Below are 21,954 nucleotides of genomic sequence, written 5' to 3'. Positions count from 1 at the left end.
TTGAGATGAATTCCCATGGGTTCCAATATTGTCTTCTGTTAAAATGCCATTGAGAGAGATTTCCATTATCAATGATGAACATAAATTAGTTGATGACACCCCCTTAGCTAGGAAGCAAGTTTAGTGGTGTGGGTATGGGGTAGAGTAGAAGGAGGAAATTGGAATCACAACTCTACTGTCAAAGGTACCTACATCTGAAAGAACACTCCACAGGAGGCAGAAGATCAGAGTCAGAGTCCATCTAATCAATCTAAATATCAGATTTCTTATCTGAAAAATGAGAAGGCTGAATTTTATGATCTCTAACTAGTCTAAATGTAGAGCCTTTGTGATGTGAGGTAGGTTTATCTAGAAGTGCAGAGACAAACACAAAGAGCTAAGAAGGTGGCAAGTAAAATGTTACTATGGTGATCAGAAAACCACTGTGAGAGAAAAGAGGGAACTAAAGAAAATGTCTCCATAACTGTAATTATGTCAAAAGATTAACTAAATGTGTTAAAAAGAGAAACCATAGTTGTATAGAAAAATCATACTAATGTTTCAGATGTAAAGATACCATAAATGGAAATAAAGAATTCTAGAATCACATTGAGTCACCACGTTCCTCAAAAATGTATTAAAAATTAAAATGAAACCACTTTTGCCCAAAGAAATCATGATCTTAAAACTGAAAGGGTGATTAGCAGTGTTGATGGATTTCCTGGCCAATAAAAAATACTGACTTCTATGTGTTCTGTTAAGAGCACTACGGTTTGCAGGGACAATTATAAAGGACACATGGACAATAACAAGGGGGGGGTGCTAGAAACAACGCAAGGAGGTGGGGAGAGCTGGGGTGGTGGGGAGAAGTGGGGGGAAAAGGCAGAAAACCGTACTTGAATGCCAATAAAAATGTTTTAAAAAAAGAGCACTAGCACTAAAATGACTATACAGTAAAATTCACTTCATTATTCAAGAAAAATTATATAGTATCTAGCAAGTGCTTCTGCTGGATGTGAGAAGGGACACAATGATGACAAAGATACCTATACCCTAACACTTACAACATAATACAAAAGATATGACCAGTACATGAGTAAACACAATCTTATATGATACAACTGGGTTAAGCAAAAGTTAGGAGTTTGAAAGAAGAGTTCAGTTTTTGTGTTTGTTTTTATTTTTGAAAGATAGCAGTTCCTTCACATATTCATTCACACTACCAAACTCAAGAATTTCTAAGGACAAGTTTAGATGCTTAATAAAGAACAGCAGTTCCTGAACCATCTGCTTTGCTCAAAATTGAAGATCTGTCACAGGCAAATTTTCATTTTACTCCAACCCTGTGAGAATATTATTGTCAGCTGGGGTAGGTAACATTTGGTTTGTAATTGACATGGTGAACAAACTATGCTTTCTAAAATGGCTACAATCAGTGCCTCTTTTGGGTGAAAAAAGAAAAAAAGGCAAACTATCCTGAGTCCAATACTCATTTTCAGCAAGTTTCTTTCTTCCATTTATGTGTCCTGTTGCTAATCTTCTCACGGAGAAATGTGCAAAACACAGCATTTAAAGTGAACAACAGAACTTTGTTACAGTCAGACCAGGATATATGACAGAATACCCTGAAAGGTTTTTTTTCCTTAAGGAAATCATTTTGCAAACTCATTCCATTTAAAAAAAACCCTGCAAATAATAGTAGCCCAATACTATATAATTTTCCTCTTACCTGGTAAGGAACAATACTGCCATGAGCTGTGCCCCAACGTTCTGCTTCCTTTTGGGCAATAAGATAATTAGCAGCTACCTGGGTTAAACATGCCACCTACCAGGAAGAAAAAGAAAGAAAAAAAAAAAGCTAGTGTATCTATACTCACTCATTAACAAAGGGTTATAATATGAAAGTTTTAATTTGATTTCACTTTATGTCATTGTAGAAGAAAAAAGAGAAAAAAACTCCAAACATGTTAGAAATATACAGGCATACACACTTTCAATATACAAAGAAAGGAACAGCAGTATTACATTATTGCATGAGTCTAAGTACTGAGTAACAGTCACCTAAGACATATAAACACAGAAACAGCTCCTGAAAAAATCATCATAGGCAGAGGTTGACCCAGCAAACAGAACCTGGTCGAGGCTTTACCATCAAAGCCTACAACAGCAACCCGTACATTCCTTTCCCCTCTCTACCTGTCCTTTTACTTTTCATCAAATTGACATAAAAAGAGACTGTGTCATCATCATTGAGCAGGTGAACCAAAGCCAGGAGCCACATTCCTCTAAACTTGTCATTAAATAAATAAGTAAATAAATAGGACTCTATTTTGTTTAATTTAGTCAAGTTTTCTGTTACTTGCTGCCCAAAACATTTTTACTAATATAGAGGATCAAGATTATTTGATGTTTTTATTCACAGGTAAATGATCCTCATTTCAACAAAAATTACTGTACCTTTCCCAACTTGTTCTTTGGCCCCATGCCTTAAAGAAGCATAGTTCAATTAAAGTGATCATCTAAAGCCTCTGATTCTTGTAGTATTTCATATACAGATCTTGAAAGCCCCCAATAGTTCAATTCCACATGAAGATAACATGAGGATAAATGACTTGATTCAGCCTAGAGATCAGCCACAAAAACTTATGTTCCAGTGTATAGCCATGCATCCAAGGACCCAGAACTATGGCAAGATGGTGACCTAATAACGTTTCAATTTCCAGGAAAAAAGCTTATCAACTCATAACATAATCAAGACATAGCATGGGCTTGCTTTTCCCATTCCAAATTATCAGATGTGATTGGGAGTCTACCAAGTCAGCAAGTCAAACATAGACAGACATTGGCTCCTAGAGAACCTCAAGGGGTGGTATTTCAAGGCTTGGTGCCATAACCTGTTATTGCCCTCAGCTTGGCATGGCAGCTGTGCCTTGGACAAGGGCTATCAATATGGCTTGGCCTGAATGCATCTCCTTGCAGCAGCAACCATTCTCCTTTAACATATTCTTGGGATTTACACTGACTTTTATGTTAATTTATTGCTCTGTTGAAATTGGAAATGCCTTATGACAGCTGGTTCGGCTGTACTGCCCAGGTGGCAAAACTAATAAACTTTGAGTCATCCATTTCTGGACCTCCATCTGGTCTGGACATTTGAACCATGGAACATTCCAAGGCTGCCTGGGGCTGCCTAGTGTTAATCACCATTTCACAGATCACTTCTGTGTCTTTCAAAATGGAAAATCAAATCAACATTTTGTAGTAAAAATGCACTAGATAGGAAGTCCAGATTCATGATTTCTAATTTTGGTCAACCTCTAAGTAGCTGTACAACTGTAGGTATATAATTTAACTACTCTGACCTTCAGATACATTCTCTATAATCTTTGACATGTAACCTAAACAAATTTTTCCAAGCTTTCCATAAAAGGGCAGAACTCCTATATCAAATCACATAATAGATGAAATCCTAATATATAAGCAGATAATACCCTTATGTCCTCTGACTGAAGCAGAGGCAGGCCTACAATGCTACCTAGGCAGCATGAACACAGAACACAATTTGCAAAATAGTAAATGGTTTTAAACTTGCTTCCAAGTTCTCTACACTTCTGACTCTATTATTCTTCTTAACAGTTTGGCAGATGAAATAGTAGTAATCTTCCTATGAAGGCATTTCCTGAAATTGGGGAGATATTCTCCAGTCTAAGGTTTTTCTATTTCTTATCTACAAGAAAGATCCTTCTTTGATCTAGCTATGTTGGGGGTTGAGGGAGAGGAGTGCAGGGCAGAGAGAGTTGTTCCTTTCAAATAAATTCTGGTTAAAGCACTATCTAAGGTGCTCTGGTACTACTGGAGGCAAATAATTCACTTTAATAAAAGTAATTTTTTCCAAGCAATTAATCACAGGCTTGGTATTCCCACTTCTCCAATTTTGAAGTCAACTGATAGTTAACACATCAACATCAAGAAGGGCTATATGAGGTAATAGACTGACTAGATGACCACAGGTTAACCTCTGAATCCTAGATTGATCTGAAAAAACTGCCAGGGGTAGGCATGGGCTGGATTCTACCACGCTGTTCTCATTTCTTGCCTACTACCTCATTCTTTCTTCTCAATTTTGGCCTGTGTGCTCTGTCTGACTTTGCCTTGATGAGCTATCTTCAACAACTATTTAATAAAAGTAGCTCAATTTAGAGTTAGTTTGAATGAAAGATCAGAGCTCATCTCATAGAATATTTCCTTTCTCCACACAGTTCTGACTCAGGAAAACCAAAAACATTTCACAACTAACTGGCTCTCACTGGGCACAAAGGTTAAATAAGATTTTAAGCCAGTTGTCAGCCAAAAACAAAGTATGATTTGTCAGTAAATATTCAAGAGGCAAAGTTAGGGGGAAAAGACTTCTACTTTGGCCTTGGTCAGGTGGCTAAGTTGGTTGAAACATCATACCATGCAGCAAAAGTTCAAGAGATTGATTACTGGTCAGGGAACATACCTGGGTTGTGAGTTCGATCCTAAGTCAGGCATGCATATGGAGGCAACTAATTGATGTTTCTTTTCCACATTGATGTTTCTGTCTCTGTCTCTGTCTCTCTTTTTCTCTCAGTCTCTCTCTACCTCCTCACCTCTTCCTTCCTTCCTCCCTCCTTCTATGCCCCCCTCCATTTCTCTTTCTGTAAAATCAATAAACATAATAAACATATCCTTGGGTAAGGGTTTTAAAAAATTCTACTTTGAAAAAAGAGAGCAGCTGAGCTAAACTTAGTAACCCAACGTTTAAAAGGGGTATTATAGATCTGAAAGTAATCTACCATTTATAAGGATGTATTTTAAGGCAGGAGATGGGGGTAAAAGTCAACAGCTATGATGTGATTCTGTATGAAAAATCAGAGGTTTCCTGGCAATTAATGACAAATTTTCCAAAACCAAAAGAACATAGGATGTGGCTTTTCAGTTAATAAGTACATACTGTATATCCACTCTAAATATTGCATTAGATCATTACTTTCATCCCCTAAACTCAGGCTCATTATTTCATCATGTGGGTGCTATATAATTTACTCAGAATGTTGCCTTTATATGGATTCATCCAAATAAAAAAAAGAGCCAACTTTGGTTTAATAATAAATATTCTGACAGCAAAACTATTATTTTAGATAACATGTGGGTCCTGATATTCTTTGTGTCTGACCAGAAAACCAACGGGGTGGTCAAAGTGGATCCAAAGGGCACAGTCCCAAAAAGCTTGAGGAATAAGACACCCAATTATTTCCCAAAGAAATTCCATGGTGTCTGCCACCACATAATCACTCCTACCAAATTAGGATCAAGCTGCAATAATAGAATCTTTCATCTCAAAAGTTCAAACAAGTATGACAGATAAAGTGGGGAAAATAAGACTAGAACTATGGTCCATTGCATCAAAATGGGTAATTCCCCCTCACCCTTCCTCTCTGGCATATATTCTGGCCTCTAAGAAAGCTGGACTAAAAACCAATTATGCTTCACTTCTACACTTGTGCATATTTCCATCCATTCTTCAAAGTCCATTTCAGTGTCATCCTATCCATTAATTTCTCCCATCACCCAAGCAAATAAAATATTTTCCCTGCCTCTGAATAAATATAAGATTTTAATTTGCCTGAGTCCTGCCACACTTTTATAGTCAACCTTTTAATACAATTAGAATTATAAGATGAAAAAGTTACACCTGGCTGGTGTGGCTCAGTAGATTGAGCACCAGCCTGTGAACCAAATGGTCACCAGTTCGATTCCCAGTCAGGGCACATGCCTGACTTGAAGGCCAAGTCCCCAGTGGAGGGTGTTCAAGAGGCCACCACACATTGATGTTTCTCTCCCTCTTTCTCCCTCCCTTTCTCTAAAAATAAATAAATAAAATCTTAAAAAAAAAAAAGAAAGAAAAAGCTGGAAAGACCTAGATCAATAGTTCCTAAACCTGGTTTTGCATCACAATCACCTGGGGAATTCCCATAACTACTAAATCAGACTCTCCAAGGATGAAGCCTGGGAGTAAATACTTTAACGAATGTACCATTAATTGCACACAACATATAACAACCAAAGCCTTAGGAAAGTGTAGTCAAATTCCTTAATGTTACAGATACATAAATAAAGGAACAGAGAAAGAAGATTACTTATCTGAGGTCACACAGCTGGCCACTGGCAGAACTTTGAACTACTCTAACTATACTGCCTTTCTCCATGTCACAATATTATTTAAATTGGGAAATATCACTCCTTTTAAATTGGGCACTATCTCAGGGTAAAAATTATGTATTATAACCCTTTGTATATTCTCATAGCACCTAACATAAGAGCTCCCATACTTACTTTTTCAACACATGAATGACTAATTACTCTTGTATATTTATTTTATTCAACAGACAATAGGTGCTGCTTTGTGTAAGGCACTATGCTAGATACTAGGTATACATAAGTAAATACAAAAGATTGCCCCCTCCGTACTTAAGAATAGTGGAGAAGACAACTAAGCAAACAGTTACAGGAACCCACTTGTAAGGAGAACATGGAGGAGAACTTTAAAAACAAGGAGAATATCATGGGTGAAAGCCCTAAGTCTGGAAAGAGATTGGCATAGAGAAAAAAAAAACCCACCTGACAGTAGACTACTGTAATTGAAGTATGCTTAAAAAGATACAGGGAATGAAAATGGAAAGGTTGGCAGAAGCCAGATCATACCAGCCCTTGCAAATCATGGTAAGGAGTCATTCTTTACACATCTTTTAGAATGATCACTTTAAAATCACAAGTCATATCATTATCATCCTTCTACCTAAAATTTATGGAATTTCCCACTGCACTTGCAATTAAATCCAAAGAATAAACTAAAAGGAAGCAAGAGAGAAAAGGGGCCAGTTATGGATATTGTAAGAATCCAGGCATACCGTAAATTGATGACAGTTCAGACTAGGATGGTAGCAGTGAAAATGGAAAAATGAGTGGATTCAAGAAATATTCTAGGGATCGATTGGACAGAACATGTGAAAGATTGCATGGGAAGGGAATGTCAGACAGAATAGTGAGGGAGAAGAAGGAGCCAAATGTAACTCCCAGATTTCTGACTAAATATATCAGGTAAGCTATTAAGACATTAACAAAAAAAAAAAAAAGAGGAAGTCAGAAAGAGAAAGAAGTTGAAGGGAAAGGAAAATAAAAGTCCACCTTTGAATATGTTGAATTGGAGAGAACAGCAAACCAATCAATTGGGCTGGAATCATAAACATATAGAACATACTTAAAGTTATCCCTCAAGGGGAAATATAGAGAGATATAATAAGAGAAATCAGAAATAATATGAAGCAAAAGAAAGTCTCCATGTCAAAACAGCCTTTCCTCTAATCACAGGTATGGTCAATGATGTAAGTACAAACTAGTAGCACCAATTTAAATACCTAAAAATTAGGGGTAGGTTAAATAAGTCATGATATCTATATATAAGAGAAAAAGCAGGCACTGAAAATAATACAACAGAAGAATACAGCCTTATTTAAGAAAATGTGCACAACTCTTTTTAAAAACTTAATTTTAGAACAGTTTTTGATTTACAGAAAAATTAACAAGATATTATAGAGAGTTCCCACATATTCTACACCCATTTCCCCTATTACTAACATCTTACATTAGTGTGATACATATTTTCAATTAAAGAACCAATACTGATAAACTGTTAATGATTAAAATCCATATGCTCATATTTCCTTAATTTTTCCTTAATGTCCTTTTTCTTAATGTCCTTTGTATCTTTGAATATAAAGATACCATCCAGGTTAACTACCACATTATATTTACTCATTGGCTCCTCAGGCTCCTCTTGGCTGTAACAGTTTATCATGCATTCCTTGCTTCTAATGACCTTGACAGTATTGAGTAGTAATGAAGTTATTTTGCAGAATGTTTCTCAGCTGGAAGTTTTTTAAATGTTTTTCTCAAAATTAGACTGGGATTATGGAGTTTTGGAATGAAGACCACAAAAGTAAGCACCATTTTCAAGACATCATATCAACATGATTTATACTATCGACATGATTTATACTATTGACATGATTTATCACTTTTGGTGTTGATCTTGACCACCTGACCAATGTTTATCAGGTTTTTCCACTGTAAAATTAACCTTTTTTTTTTCTCCCCTGTCCACACTCTCCTCTTTGGAAGGAGGTCAAAAGGCACAGCCCATAATTAAGGTGTGGGCAGTTATGATCAATTCTACATGGGATATCTGGCTCTTCTCCCTTGTTTGTTTTTTTAATCATTTATTTATATAATCACAGACATGTGAATGTTTATATTATATTTTATATCATAATACAATATTACATTTTTTTGTTGCTCAAATCATTTCAGATTTGTACTTTGGGAGCTCTTTTAGTTGGCCCATGTGTCCTTGACATACTCCCCATCACTGGGAGGTTTTTACTTGGAGCACTTTCATCTTCATAGCACTATAAGATGACCTAGACTCACCTTTATATGCTTTATTCCAATCTTACAAGAAAGCATAAAAAGATGAGGAGTCACAGAGTAATGAAAGGGACCTAATAGTAATTTTGGTGCCAAACAACACCTAATTAATTCACTCAGTTATTCAAAGACCTTGTACAACACCATGTACCAGGAACTGTTCTAGGCACAGAGGATAGAGCAGCAAATAAGACAAATATGGTCACATTCTCATGAAGTTTACATGCTAGTGTAAGGTACACTCAGACATAAAGGAAGAGGAAAATATCAAGAAATGATAAGTGATATTAAAGAAACTGAAACAGAATCACAGAGAGAGCTCTTCTTGACTAGCAGATTAGTGAAGACCTCTTTTGAAGATGTCACATTTAATCTGAGACCTGGAGAAGGCACATAAAAACCAAGGGGAAATCTTTCTAGGCAACAAGATCAACCAATTAAAAGACTTTCTAGTGGTAAATGCTTACCATATTCAGGAAAAGAAAGAAGGCCACTAGAGCTAAACATAGTAAGTAAAAAAGGGAGTAGTATAAGGTGAGGTCAGGAAGGTGCACAAAGGCCAGATCACATGGGTTTCTGTAGACTGGGGTAAGGATCTGGGGTATTTTCTAAGTATCATAGGAAGCCATTGATTCATATAACTAGATCACCTGGATTTTATATAGAGTACAAAGGGTTAATAAATGAAACCAAATTACCTCATATGAGGTAGGTATTATAACTTCCACATTACCAATGAGAAAACTAAGTCTAAGGAGAGTAAGTATCTCTTCTAGATCTCACAGTTGGTGAATGGTAAAGCTATGACTAATACTCAGGTTACTCTACTGTCTAAGCCATCCTTATACCACTACCTCCTTTATGTTCAACCTCTCTGCTCCCAGCCCCTCTCACCCTAGTAGCACTTGACTTCACATATATATCCTAGGTTATGTCCTTGGGTTCCCCCATATCCCTGGAGTGGGCTGGAATCCCTCCATAATTACTCAGCTGTCCTCTGCATTTGCTTAGAAAGCACATCATTAACTCAATCAATAACTCTCCTCATGCTCTTCTAGTCAACCTCACTCATTCACCAACCATAAAATTCTTTCTGGGAAAAAATATGTTAGAAGAGCAATGAAGGGGCTAGCATTCATAGAGAATAGACCTTCAAGAAGAGAAATTTATCGTCATATCAGAAAGACATTTTGAAACCCTGATATCTCTCTTTCTCATCCTAATACCATTACTTTGCATTTCAAACTTCCTATGCAATTTAATCTGCTACACTTTTTCCTTCACACCTTATAGTGAACTGATTCCTTCAGAATCAGTAGGGCCAAGAAGAAAAACAGTCAGGAGTAGAGAAGGTATTCTGGCTTCACTATGTTGAAAAAATAGTAAGAATTCCACCTATTCATACTACATTTGCCATTAGGTTTCTGGTCTTTACTAATAATAAAGCTAAAACTTATTAAACCCTTGTTGTGTACTGTTTTAAGCATTTTATGTGAATTATCTTATTTAATCATCCCAACAACTATGCAAGAGAGATACTTTCATGAACCCATGTTTTAATCCTCACCTGAGAATATATTTATTAATTTTAGAGAGAAAGGAAGAGAGAGACAGAAAGAGAGAAACATGTGGGAGAGAGAAACATCAATTGCCTCCTGTATGCCCCTCAACTAGGGATCAACCCACAACCTTTTGGTGTACTAGACAAGATGATGGTCCTACCAACTGACCCACCCAGTCAGTGCTCATGAACCCATTTTACAAATGAGAAAACTGAGGAATAGAGTGGTTTAGTAACCCACCCATGGTTATACAACTACTAAATAGTCAAGCCAGGACCTCAATTCAGCTAATCTAAATTCTGGTAATCTATACTATAATATATACAAATCAGATGACTTAAATTTCAGAATGGCCTTATCCTGGAAAAGTTTTATTGGACTTTCCTATTTGGTAAATACAGTGGTGATTAAGCATACTTTTCAATTAGGTAAACCTTTACAGATAAGTTTGACCTTAATTATTACACAATACAGGGTCCAGCAAAAGTAACACCTATGTGACTGTGGTTAGTAGTGTAATAATATGGGTGTAATAATTTATAGTTTTAATTTGAACATTTCATCTAAAATATCATATGGTATGCTGGAGTGTGATAGTGTTATGTTACAGAATTACATGCTTATGATTTTGTAATAAAAGATTTTGTAATAAAAAAGGGATGTTATTTGTGCCAGACCCTGTACTTAATGTAGTACTCATTCAGAGTTTTCTACTTTGCTGCCATTATACCTTGGCTTTTATCCCAATGTAACTAGAAATAAGTTTCAATCTATAAACATTTTACCTATAAACACTGAAAAACCAGTAGAACTTTTATATAATTTTTAAATCTCTATTTTTATTAACTTAGCAAAGAAAAAACATTATTTTATTCTTCTCTTCATAACAATTTTTAACTTAATGAAAAGAACACATACATTTCACATTCCTCTGAATTATCATTAATGATAGTCAAAAATATTGATGTTTATTTTATACAATGAACTCTCTAAAGACATAGTTGCATTATGCTCAGAATAATTTTTCTAATCCATCTTAATCAAAATCAGGCATATAAGAAAACTAGATATCAAATGCCAGAAGGTAGGCCAGACAATAAAGAGACAGAAATTTCAAAAGCATATTTAGGATAATACACCAAACATATTTCTTACCATGAACCACTGACCTAGTCAATCATACTCAAAAAATAGTTACAAACAACTAAAAATATGTGATGAGTAAGTGAAAATGAAGGAAAGTAACACTTAATGACATTATTTATTTATCTATTTTTCTCTGTGTGCCATGTGTTCAATTTCAAAAGTCTTCTTCAAATATGATTTTACATTTCAAACAACTTAGTTCTTGAAAATGTCTATTATTAGAATAAAATAGTACATTGTTCTGTAACTCTAGTTTTAAAAAGGAGTTTGACATGAGAGAACAAAATGAAACGTACTTTTGTTTATTGCTTCTTGTGCATTCGGCAGATATTTAATAAGTACTTGCAATATGCAAAGCACTCTGTCAGATGCAGTGGGAGATCCCAAGATAAATAGAGTTTCATCTTGCAAGAAGGTTAAAATCCAAAATAGAAATAATAGTTCCACAAGAGACTTCTTTTTTAAAAAATCAAGTAGAAATGAAAAGTGATATCTGAGCTGACACTTTGATAAAGAGAATTTAGTCATGCTGAAACAAGTAAAAGGGCCTTCTGTTTGAAATATTGTGATTCAAGTCACAGCAGAAATGGAAAAGTATTGGGTCTTTTCTGAATGAATTCATTAATGAATGGAAATAACAACTAAAACAAGGCATTATATTTGATGACCAGGAAATCAGAATTGATCACTAAGATGCAATATCAATAAAGCAGTAAGAACAAAAGCCAGATTAATAGGGGGCTACAGAATGAATGAAAAGAATGAGGGAATTGCAAGAATATTTTACAGGTTGTATAAAGGGAGGAGAGAAACTGTACAGGTAAGCAGGAAAATAAAAGTTTTATTTTTGAGGATAAAAGAAAAAACCCTGAAGCTCATTTAAATATATTAGGAAAAAGAATTAATTGAAGTTGTGGAGTCTTAAGCAAGATCACAGAGGCTAAGTAAAAAAGTACAAGTGAAGGGTTTATGGGATTAAAACGTCATCTCTCAGTGAAGTCTTCCCTAACTTATACTCAGGTGTAGTCACTTTCTCTTCTGTTTCTCTGTCCAGTAGAATGGAAGCTTATCGTGGCTCTGTCCACTGGAATCATACAGAATGAGACCATTCAGTGTTTTACCACATGCTGAATGGGTAAACATAGATAGAGGCTGAGTTAGATAGCAGTGTCAGGCCCTAAGGCCTCATATTCAGGTTGAGAAAAGCAACAAAGGTGACTTAGGGAACAATAAGAGAATCCTAAGTGGTCAAGATTTTATCAGGCTAAAAGTGAGTATATAATGATGTTAAAAATTCATGGATAAGCCGAGAGATGAATTCTTCCCTTAAGTCATTACTGAGATGGGGTGAGTCTGCAACAGAGGGGCCAAAAGGTTCTACAAGGGAGCAGTAGGCGGTTCAAAGGCTAAGAACATGAATAAAGGCTGATACACACAGACCCTTATAGATCTTCTTTGTTACTCCATAGACCCCCAGATGCTGTTTCTTCTACAAAAAAAAAAAAAAAGTTGTGTTTCATTGAGGGATGAAATTCATATACACTTTGTTCAGTTATACTAGGTCAGGGTAACTTCAATCTCTAATTGCCACATTTTTTCCTCTACTTATGATCACCTCTGTTTTTATGCTCTGGTGACCTTTAATAAAAAGGGAGATTGTGTTGAGTGGGCCTGATCTAATCCAAAGAATCTTAAAGAAGGTAAAGCTCAGAGAGAAATGTTCCTGCTGGCCTTGAAGATACTACTCTACAGACACAAGGAATTATATTCTGCCAACAACCTGAATGAGTTTAAAAGAGGACTATGAGCCCCAAATGAAAATAGCACTCCAGTAGATCCTTTGATTGCAGCCTTTTAAGACCTGAGCAGACAGACTACCCCTTCCTGTAGTCCTCAGCCATTGAAACTATGAGCTAATAACTTATTGCTATATTAACCTACATTTGTGTAATTTATTATGCAGCAATAGAAAACTAATACATGATTGAAACCATTGAAGGGAATGATTAGACTTAGTAATTAGAGGGAAAGCACAGGACAAGGAGGGCACAGCACTGGAGTCAAAGGATGGGCAAAAAAATAGGTTGTAAAGGTAAGAAGAATAACGGAAAGGGTGGTATCTGGAGACCAAAGGAGCAGAATGTTGAAAAGAATAGTGGTGAATGCATGTCAAATAGCCAAGTGAAGTCAAGGGTAATGAGAGTGAGAATCTTAGAATCAACAAAAAGAAATTAGGTTGGTTAGGGAAGATGGCAGTGAGGTAGTTGGGAGCAGACCCCAGTTCTCCCTGTGCCGAGGCGAAACACCTAGCCAATATTCTGAGGAACGAAGTTAACAGAACCCTAGCTTATATGAAGTCTGGAGGCCAAAAAATTGTAGAGGACATTGAAAAACAGTAGGTGAGGAGATTGCATTGGGGCACTAAGGTCCTTGGTATCTGCGCAGGGACCTAGGATGTTGTGGCCCTCCACCCAGTGCCTGCCATGCCTGCCACAGGATACTGAGAGGAGAGTTAGATCAACAGCTCCCTCCCCTACCAGAGCAGGGAGGGTGGCCTGGCACCAGCAGGGGAACTGGATGCTTGAAATCACTTGGGGGAATAGAGATGAAGTGGGAGATGCACAGAGGTGGTGTACACCCTCTGGGACTATGGACACCGACTAGGTCATTACCAGAGAAACTGTGGAAACAGGCGACACCTGGATAAATGAGATGAGCTGGGCCACACCAGACCCTGACCCAATAGTCTCCAGACTTGTTAGAAAGTTGGGTTCTGTGAAAAGCCCTGTGCTTGTTAAGAACAGTGGGCTTAAACAAGAGGGGTTTTTTGTTTGTTTGTTTGTTTTTGCTTTTGTTTTTTCTCTAGGGCTGCAGCCCTGCAATTTGTATTTTTTTTTATTTTAATTGTTCAAGTACAGTTTTCTGCCTTTTACCCCCATCCCACCTCCCTCCCATTTCCACCCCCCCCCCCTTGTTATTGTCCATGTGTCCTTTATACTTGTTCCTGCAAACCCTTCCCCTTTTCCCCTGAAATTCCCTCCCCTCTACCCTCTGGTCACAGTCAGCCTGTTCTCAATTTCAGTGTCCTTGGTTATATTTTGCTTGTTTATTTGTTTTGTTGATTAGGTTCCTGTTAAAGGTGAACCTATGCACCCCAATGTTCATAGCAGCACAATTTACAATAGCCAACTGCTGGAAACAACTTAGGTGCTCATCAGTAAATGAATGGATCAAAAAACTATAGTACATTTATACAATGAAATTCTATCAGCAGAAAGAAAGAAGGAGCTCCTACCCTTTGCAACAGAATGGATGGAATTGGAGAGCACTATGGTAAATGAAATAAGCCAGGCAGAGAAATACCATATGATCTCACCTTTAACAGGAACCTAATAAACAAGGTTTCTCCTGAAAAAAAAAAAAAGGCTCCCAGCTGCTCTATAAAGAATTCTTGAGCAGGAGCTGGCTCACCCCTAGGGTGATTTGAGCTACTCACCTGCCCTTGACTCAGGGAGCTTGCCAGGCAGCTGGTTTGCCCTGCTAACCCTGAGGCTGATTTGAGCTGCTTGCCTGCACCTGGTTAGGGCCACTAGCATGGCAGCTGAGTTTTGCCAGTCACCTGGAGGCTGACAGGGGACACTCACCCTGCAGCTGATTCTGGTTGCTCAAGGCACCACTCCCCCCAAGGCTGATGTGAGCCAGTGACCTGAGCTTGACTGGCTCTGCATGCCTGGTGGTGGTGGGCAGACTCGCAAAGAGCAAGGAGGAGGCACACAGCACAGTCCTTGGTGCAACTGGTGAATTAAAGGCACAAGCCTGGCGCAGATGGACAGTGGGGGACCAGCAGATCACGGAGGACCTGGGTGGGAGGCTGGGCAACTGTGGCCTAGACCTGACCCCCATCCTTGCAAACCCATAGGAAGGGAGAAAAGCAAAGCCTACCCCCTCTTCCTGTGGTACCCAGGAAGACCAGCAGGACTCATTCAGTGGGTTTAAATTCAGCAGGAGGCTTATTTTTTTTTATTTCCTCTCTTTTTTTTTTCTCTTTTTCTGCCCCCAAGTGAGACAATAAGACCTGGGGTTGTGAAAGGTCCAGAGACAGATCCAAAGTGGGAGGACAAGGCTAACCACAAAAACTAAGAAACTGAGACAAATTTCACTTTGCTATCCCATAGAACTGGCATTTTATTACTTGAATTATTATTATTTTTTCATTATGTTTACTTATTAGTATCTTTTATTCTCTTTCTGTTTAGTTTTCTTTATTTTATTTCTCTGTTTAATTGGTTAACTAGTTTCTTATTCTCTTTCATACTGTATTTTAATTTTCCTTCTTTCACTTCACTCATGTTCCAATAACACACTACTTTTGGTCCTATACTTTCTATTCCTGTTACCCAAATCATGTATTTCTTGTTATATTATTCTTGTTCTAGTACTGTTGTAAATAACTGTTATTCCATACAATTGTAAATACTACAACCCTCCCTGACCTTAGCCCACTTCACTTTATTCCTGACTCCATTCATTTTATTACTGGTATGGTTAACTCTCTTCTCTTACATACTATGCCTACCAACTATCACTTACTTTCACTATACTTCATCATCTAACCTTGGGCAAGCACTCTGTTTTCTGGATTCAGCTCACAATCCTCCTCCCTCTAAAAAGACTCTTATCTCCCTTTCAACTTTTATAAAAAGTGGCTAGCTGGGTAAAATATCACAATTAATTCTATACTTATCCAAAGAATCTCCTATCTCGTCTCTATTTGTTGGTACTCGAAATCCCATAGAATACTCTCCTGCTGTCTTAATCCATTTTGCCTACCCCCCACCACTGATCACATACAAGAGTAGGTGGGAGCAACAGACATCAGTATACTTCCTGGAGGAGAAAAACTACCAACAAAAGAATCACCAAAAGGTAAAAACCCAAGTACAAGAGACCCCACACAAAAAGAAGAAAGGGCAACCCTAGAGCATGCAGACAAAGAGATCAAGGAGATCACACAACTGAATCCCACAGAACTTTGAAGTTCACCCTACAAAGTCAGCTAAAAATCAGGAAGTGCAGAAACAAATGAAAAGAGTCACCTAAAATGGAGAGACAAAAAAAGAACCTGCAATCAAAAGAAATGGAATACTACCAACTAAAGAGCTAAATGAAATGGAGGTAACCAAACTATCAGATATAGATTTCAAAATAATGGTTATAAAGATGTTCAAGGAACTCACAGACAACTTCAAGGAAGTGAGTGAGAACTACAACAGTATGAACAAGAAAACAGAAACTATAAACAAAACCCAGGAAGAAATGAACAATAAAATCTCAGAAATAAAAAACACACTGGAAGGAATTACAAGCAGGATGGATGAGGCAGAGTAACAAATAAGTACATAAACTGGAAGACAAGGTGGAAAGAAACACCCAAGTAGAGCAGCTGCATGAAAAAAGACTCAAAAAATATGAAGATAGCTTAAGAGAACTCCAAGATACCATGAAATGCTGAAACATTTGAATCATAGGAATAACAGGAGGAGAAGAAAAGGAACAACAGATAGAAATCCTGTTTGGAAAAAAAAAATGACAAAAAACTTTCCAAACCTGGAGAGAAAAAAAAGCATGCAAGTTCAGGAAGCACAGAGTCCCAATCATGATGAACCCAAAGAGGCCAACTCTACGACCTGTCCTAATTTAAAAATGCCAAATATTAAAGACAAAGAGAGAATCTTAAAAACAGCAAGGGTGAAATGAGAAGTAATATACAAAGGGTCTCCGATAAGGCTGGCAGCTGATTTCTCAGCAGAAACACTTAAATCCAGGAGAGCATAGCAGGAGCTATACCAAGTAATAAAAAACAAAGGCCTGCAACCAAGATTCCTGTACCCAGCAATACTCTCAATTAAAATGGAAGACCAAATAAGGAATTTCCCAGACAAAAGGAGGCTGAAAGAATACATCTCCAGCAAACCAGCTCTATAAGATTTACTAAAGGGACTACCATAAGAAGAGAAAGGAAAGAGGTGAAAGATAGAGTAACAAAGGTACAAAGTGGAAAAAAATGAACAAATACCTATCAATAATAACTTTCAGTGTTAAAGGATTAATTACTCCAATCAAAAGACATAGAGTAACTGAATGGATAAGAAAACATGACCTATAAATATGGTGCCTACAAGAGATGCACCTCAGAACAAAAGACCTACACAGACTGAAAGTGAAAATTTGGAAAAAAATATTCCATGCAAACGAAAAGGGAAAAGAAGCCAGTGTAGCAATATGCATATCAGTCAAAATAGACTTCAAAAAAGAGCCATAAAAAGAGACCCAGAAGGACACTTCATAATACTCAATGGAAGAATCCATCAAGAAGATATAAACATTATAGACATATATGCACCCAACACAGGAGCACCCAAATACATAAGGAAACTCTAGGAGATGTCAAGAAAGATATAAACAATACTCTTATAGTAGGGGATTTTAACATCCCACTGTGAAAAATGAATAGATGTTCCAAACAAAATATCAGAAGAGATATTGCAGAACTGAACAATATCCTAGATCAAATGGACTTACCTGGGATATATATATATATATCTATCTATCTATCTATCTATCTATCTATCTATATATATATATATATATATATATATATATATATATATATATATATATAAATTTTCACTCAAAAGAAGCTAAATACACGTTCTTTTCAAAGGCACATGGAACATTTTCAAAGATAGACCATGTGATAGGACATAAAACAAGCCTCAAAAAATTCAAGAAAATTGAAATCATATTAAGCATTTTCTCTGATCAAAAGGGACTGAAACTAAAAACCAACCTTAAGAAAAAACTCAAAAATTCAAATTCATGGAGATTGAATAGCATGCTATGAAACAATGAATGGGTTAAGAATGAGATCAAGAAAGAAATCTAAAAGTTTCTGGAAATAACAAAAATGAACTCATAACAATCCAAAACTTATGGGACATAGTGAAGACAGTCCTAAGAGAGAAGTGCATAGTGTTACAGGCCTACCTAAAAAAGGCAGAACATTTCAAATAAAAAACCTAACCCTACACCTACAAGAACCCAAGGAACAACAACAAAGACAGCCCAGAGCAAGTAGAAGGAAGGACATAACCAAGATCAGAGCAGAATTAAACAACATAGACACTAAAAGCACTATTTTAAGGATCAATAAATCCAGGAGCTGGTTCTTTGAAAAAACTAGACAAAATCAACATGCCTTTAAGCAGATTCATCAAGAAAAAAAGAGAGAGGACCCAAATAAACATAATCAGAAATAAAAGAGTAGAGATTACAACTGACATGACAGAAATAGAAATGATTATAAAAATTACTGCAAAAAACTATATGCCAAGAAATTTGAAAAATTAGATGAAATGGACAAATTTCTACAAAAATATAATCTTCCAAACTGAATGAAGAAGAAGCAGAAAGCCTGAACAGACCAATAACAGCCCATCAAATTGGTGCAGTAATCAAAAAACTCCCCACACAAAAAAGCCCTGGACTAAATGGTTTCACAGGAGAATTCCACAAAGCATTCAAGGAAGAGCAAACCCCTGCACTTCACAGATTATTCCAAAAAATCCAAGAAGATGAGAAATTCCCTAACTCTTCTTATGAAGCCAGCATCATTCAAATCCAAAGCCAGATAAAGATATAACAAAGAAAGAAAACTTCAGGTCAATATCACTGATGAACTTCGACTCTAAAATCCTCAAACAAAAGATTGGCAGACTGCATCTAGCAATATGTTAAAAAGATCATACACCATGATCAAGTGTGATTCATCCCAGGGATTCAAGGATGGTACAATATCTGCAACTCAATAAAGGCAATACATCACATAAACAAAACAAAAGACAAAAATCACATGATCATAGCAATAAATGTGGAAAAAGCATTTGATAAGGTATAGCACCCAGTTATGATTAAAACATTCATCAAAGTGGGAATAGAGGAAGCATTCCTCAACATAATAAAAGCCATATATGAGAGACATACAGCCAAACAATACTCAATGGGTAAAAACTAAAAACTTCCTTCTAAGATCAGGAACAAGACAATTATGTCCACTTTCACCATTCTTATTCAGCATAGCACTGGATGTCCTAGCCACAGCAATCAGACAAGAAAAAGAAATAAAAGGCATCCACATTGGAAAAGAGGAAAGAAAATTGTCATTGTTTGCAGATGATACGATAGTGTACATAGAAAATTCTATAGACTCCACCAAAAAAACTACTTGACCTAGTAAATGAATTTAGCAAAACAGAGGGATACAAAGTCAATAAGCAGAAATTAAAGGCATATTTGTATACCAACAATGAAATATCAGAAACAGAAATCAGGAAAAAAATCCCATTTCATAGAGCAACAAGAAAAATAAAGTAACTAGGCATAAACCTAACCAAGGAGGTAAAAGACCTGTACTCAGAAAACTATAAAACACTGAAGAAAGAAATTAAGGAAGACACAAACAAGTGGATGTATATACTGTGTTCATGGATTAGAAGAATTAACATCATCAAAATGTCCACATTACCCAAAGAAATTTATAGATTCAATGCAATACCTATTATAATACCAATGGCATATTCCACAGACATAGATTAAACATTTCAAAGATTTATATGGAACATAAACAACCCCAAATAGCTGCAACAAATTTTGAGAAGGAAGAATATAGTCAGAGGGATCACAATACCTGATGTTGAACTGTATTACAAGGCCACTGTAATCAAAACAGCCTGGTACTGGCATAAGAACAAACAAATGAACAAATGGTGTTGGGAGAGCTGGACAGCTACATGCAAAGAAATAAAATTCAATCACCAACTTATACCATACACAAAAATAAATTCAAGGTGGATAAAAGACTTAAATATAACTCGTGATACGACAGAAGTCCTAGAGGAGAACATCGGTGGAAAAATATCAGATATTCCACACAGTAAGATTTTTACTGATATATCCCCTAGAGTAAGGGACATAAAGGAAAGAACAAACAAATGGAATCTCATCAAATAAAAAGCTTCTACATAGCTAAAGAAAACAGCATTAAAATAAAAAGAGAACCTTCTATTTGGGAAAATATATTAGCCAATGATACCTCAGACAAGGGTTTGATCTCGAGAATATATAAAGAACTCACACAACTCCACTCCAGGAAGACAAGAAACCCAAATAAAAAGTGAACAAAAGACTTGAACAGACACACCTCTAAGGAGGTCAACAGAAGGCCCAGAGACATATGAAAAGATGCTCAGCATCACTAGCCATCAGAGAGATGCAAATTCAAACCACAAAGAGATACCACTTCACACTGGTCAGAATGGCCATCATAAACAAATCAACAAACAACAAATATTGGAGAGTATGTGGAGAAAAGGGAACCCTAGTGCACTGTTGGAGGGAATGCAGACTGATGCAGCCACTGTGGAAAACAGTATAGAATTTCTTCAGAAAACTAAAAATGGAACTGCCTTTTCACCCAGCAATTCCACTGGTAGGATTATATCCTAAGAACCCTGAAACACCAATCCAAAAGAACCTATGCACCTCAATGTTCACAGCAGCACAAGTTACAGTAGCCAAGTGTTAGAAGCAACTTAAGTGCCTATCAGTAAATCAATGGATCAAAAAAGTATGGTACATTTACACAATGGAATACTGTGCAGCTGAAAGAAAGGAGCTCCTAACCTTTGCAACCGTGTGGATGGAAATGGAGAGCATTATGCTAAGTGAAATAAGCCAGGTGGTGAGGGACAAATATCATAGGAGCTCACTTTTAAGTGGAACCTAATCAACAAAACAAACAAGCAAGCAAAATATGACCAGAGACATTGAAATTAATAACAAATGGACAGTAATGAGAGGGAAGATGGGAGGGGAAAATGGGGGGGGAGTGTTTTCAGGAACAATTATAAAGGACACATGGACAAACCAAGGGTGGGGTAGAATCAGGGGAGGGAGGTGGGGAATGCTGTGGTTGGGGCGAATGGTGGGGAGAAATGGCAGACAACTATACTTGAACAACAATGAAGTTTACAAAAAATGGAAAAACGAAAGAAATTAGCCTTTAAAAGCAGTATCAATAGAGAAATTGGAGTGGACATTGTAATTCAAGGAGTTAAGGAAAGTAAGTAGGAAGCAGAATCATCAAATACAAATATTGGCAGTGAAAAGAGGAAAAAGATAGAACAATAGCTATAATGCATAGCCAAATGGCCAAAAATGGTATCAAGTATAGATTGCACATGATGTTTCCTTTTCCAGGATATACAGATTGTAACAGAAAATTAATGAAAACCCCAAAGCCTTTGAGTTAAAGGAATGAATCTTCCAGGCAGTTTCCCCAATTGATGGGCAAAGGAGTTTATAATCCTGTTATTTTTCTGAATCCTTTAAATCACAAAATTGTAATAAAACAACCCTGCACATAACAGCAGCTTATAAACCATGCCCGTGCAATAGAAAGAAACAAATTATCTTACATATCTGATCATTCTTAGTGACTAACACCTAAGAATATAAAGATGAATCTGATGATGATTTTTGTCTGGCTGTGTCACATTGTACTGCTCTCTGAGCTCCTGTGGAACAGTTCCCAGAATAACAGGAGAAAATCACTGAATGCAGTACCTGATTAAGTTCTTTAGTGGTGACTCTTTTTTAAGTGACCTCATGGGAGTTCTGGGGAAAAGCATAAAGCCAGGTG

At 36.7% G+C, this 21,954-nt stretch overlaps 1 protein-coding gene across 14 annotated transcripts in view; it reads right to left on the bottom strand.

Annotated features, from left to right (window-relative positions):
- SUGCT (succinyl-CoA:glutarate-CoA transferase) overlaps positions 1 to 21,954 on the bottom strand; it is a 1,092,359-nt gene that overhangs the window by 845,400 nt on the left and 225,005 nt on the right. For all 14 annotated transcript variants that reach the window (XM_045828747.1, XM_045828740.1, XM_045828739.1 and 11 more), the window contains one exon: positions 1,709 to 1,804. In XM_045828747.1, coding sequence (XP_045684703.1) covers positions 1,709 to 1,804 — 96 coding nt within the window. The remainder of the gene's footprint in view (positions 1 to 1,708; positions 1,805 to 21,954) is intronic.

Source organism: Phyllostomus hastatus, unplaced genomic scaffold, assembly GCF_019186645.2.
Source record: "Phyllostomus hastatus isolate PE091 unplaced genomic scaffold, TTU_PhHast_1.1 phas_scaffold_78, whole genome shotgun sequence".
Taxonomy (NCBI): Eukaryota; Metazoa; Chordata; class Mammalia; order Chiroptera; family Phyllostomidae; genus Phyllostomus; species Phyllostomus hastatus.
The sequence above is the reverse complement of the archived record's forward strand: the minus strand, read 5'-3'. Positions and strand labels throughout refer to the sequence as shown.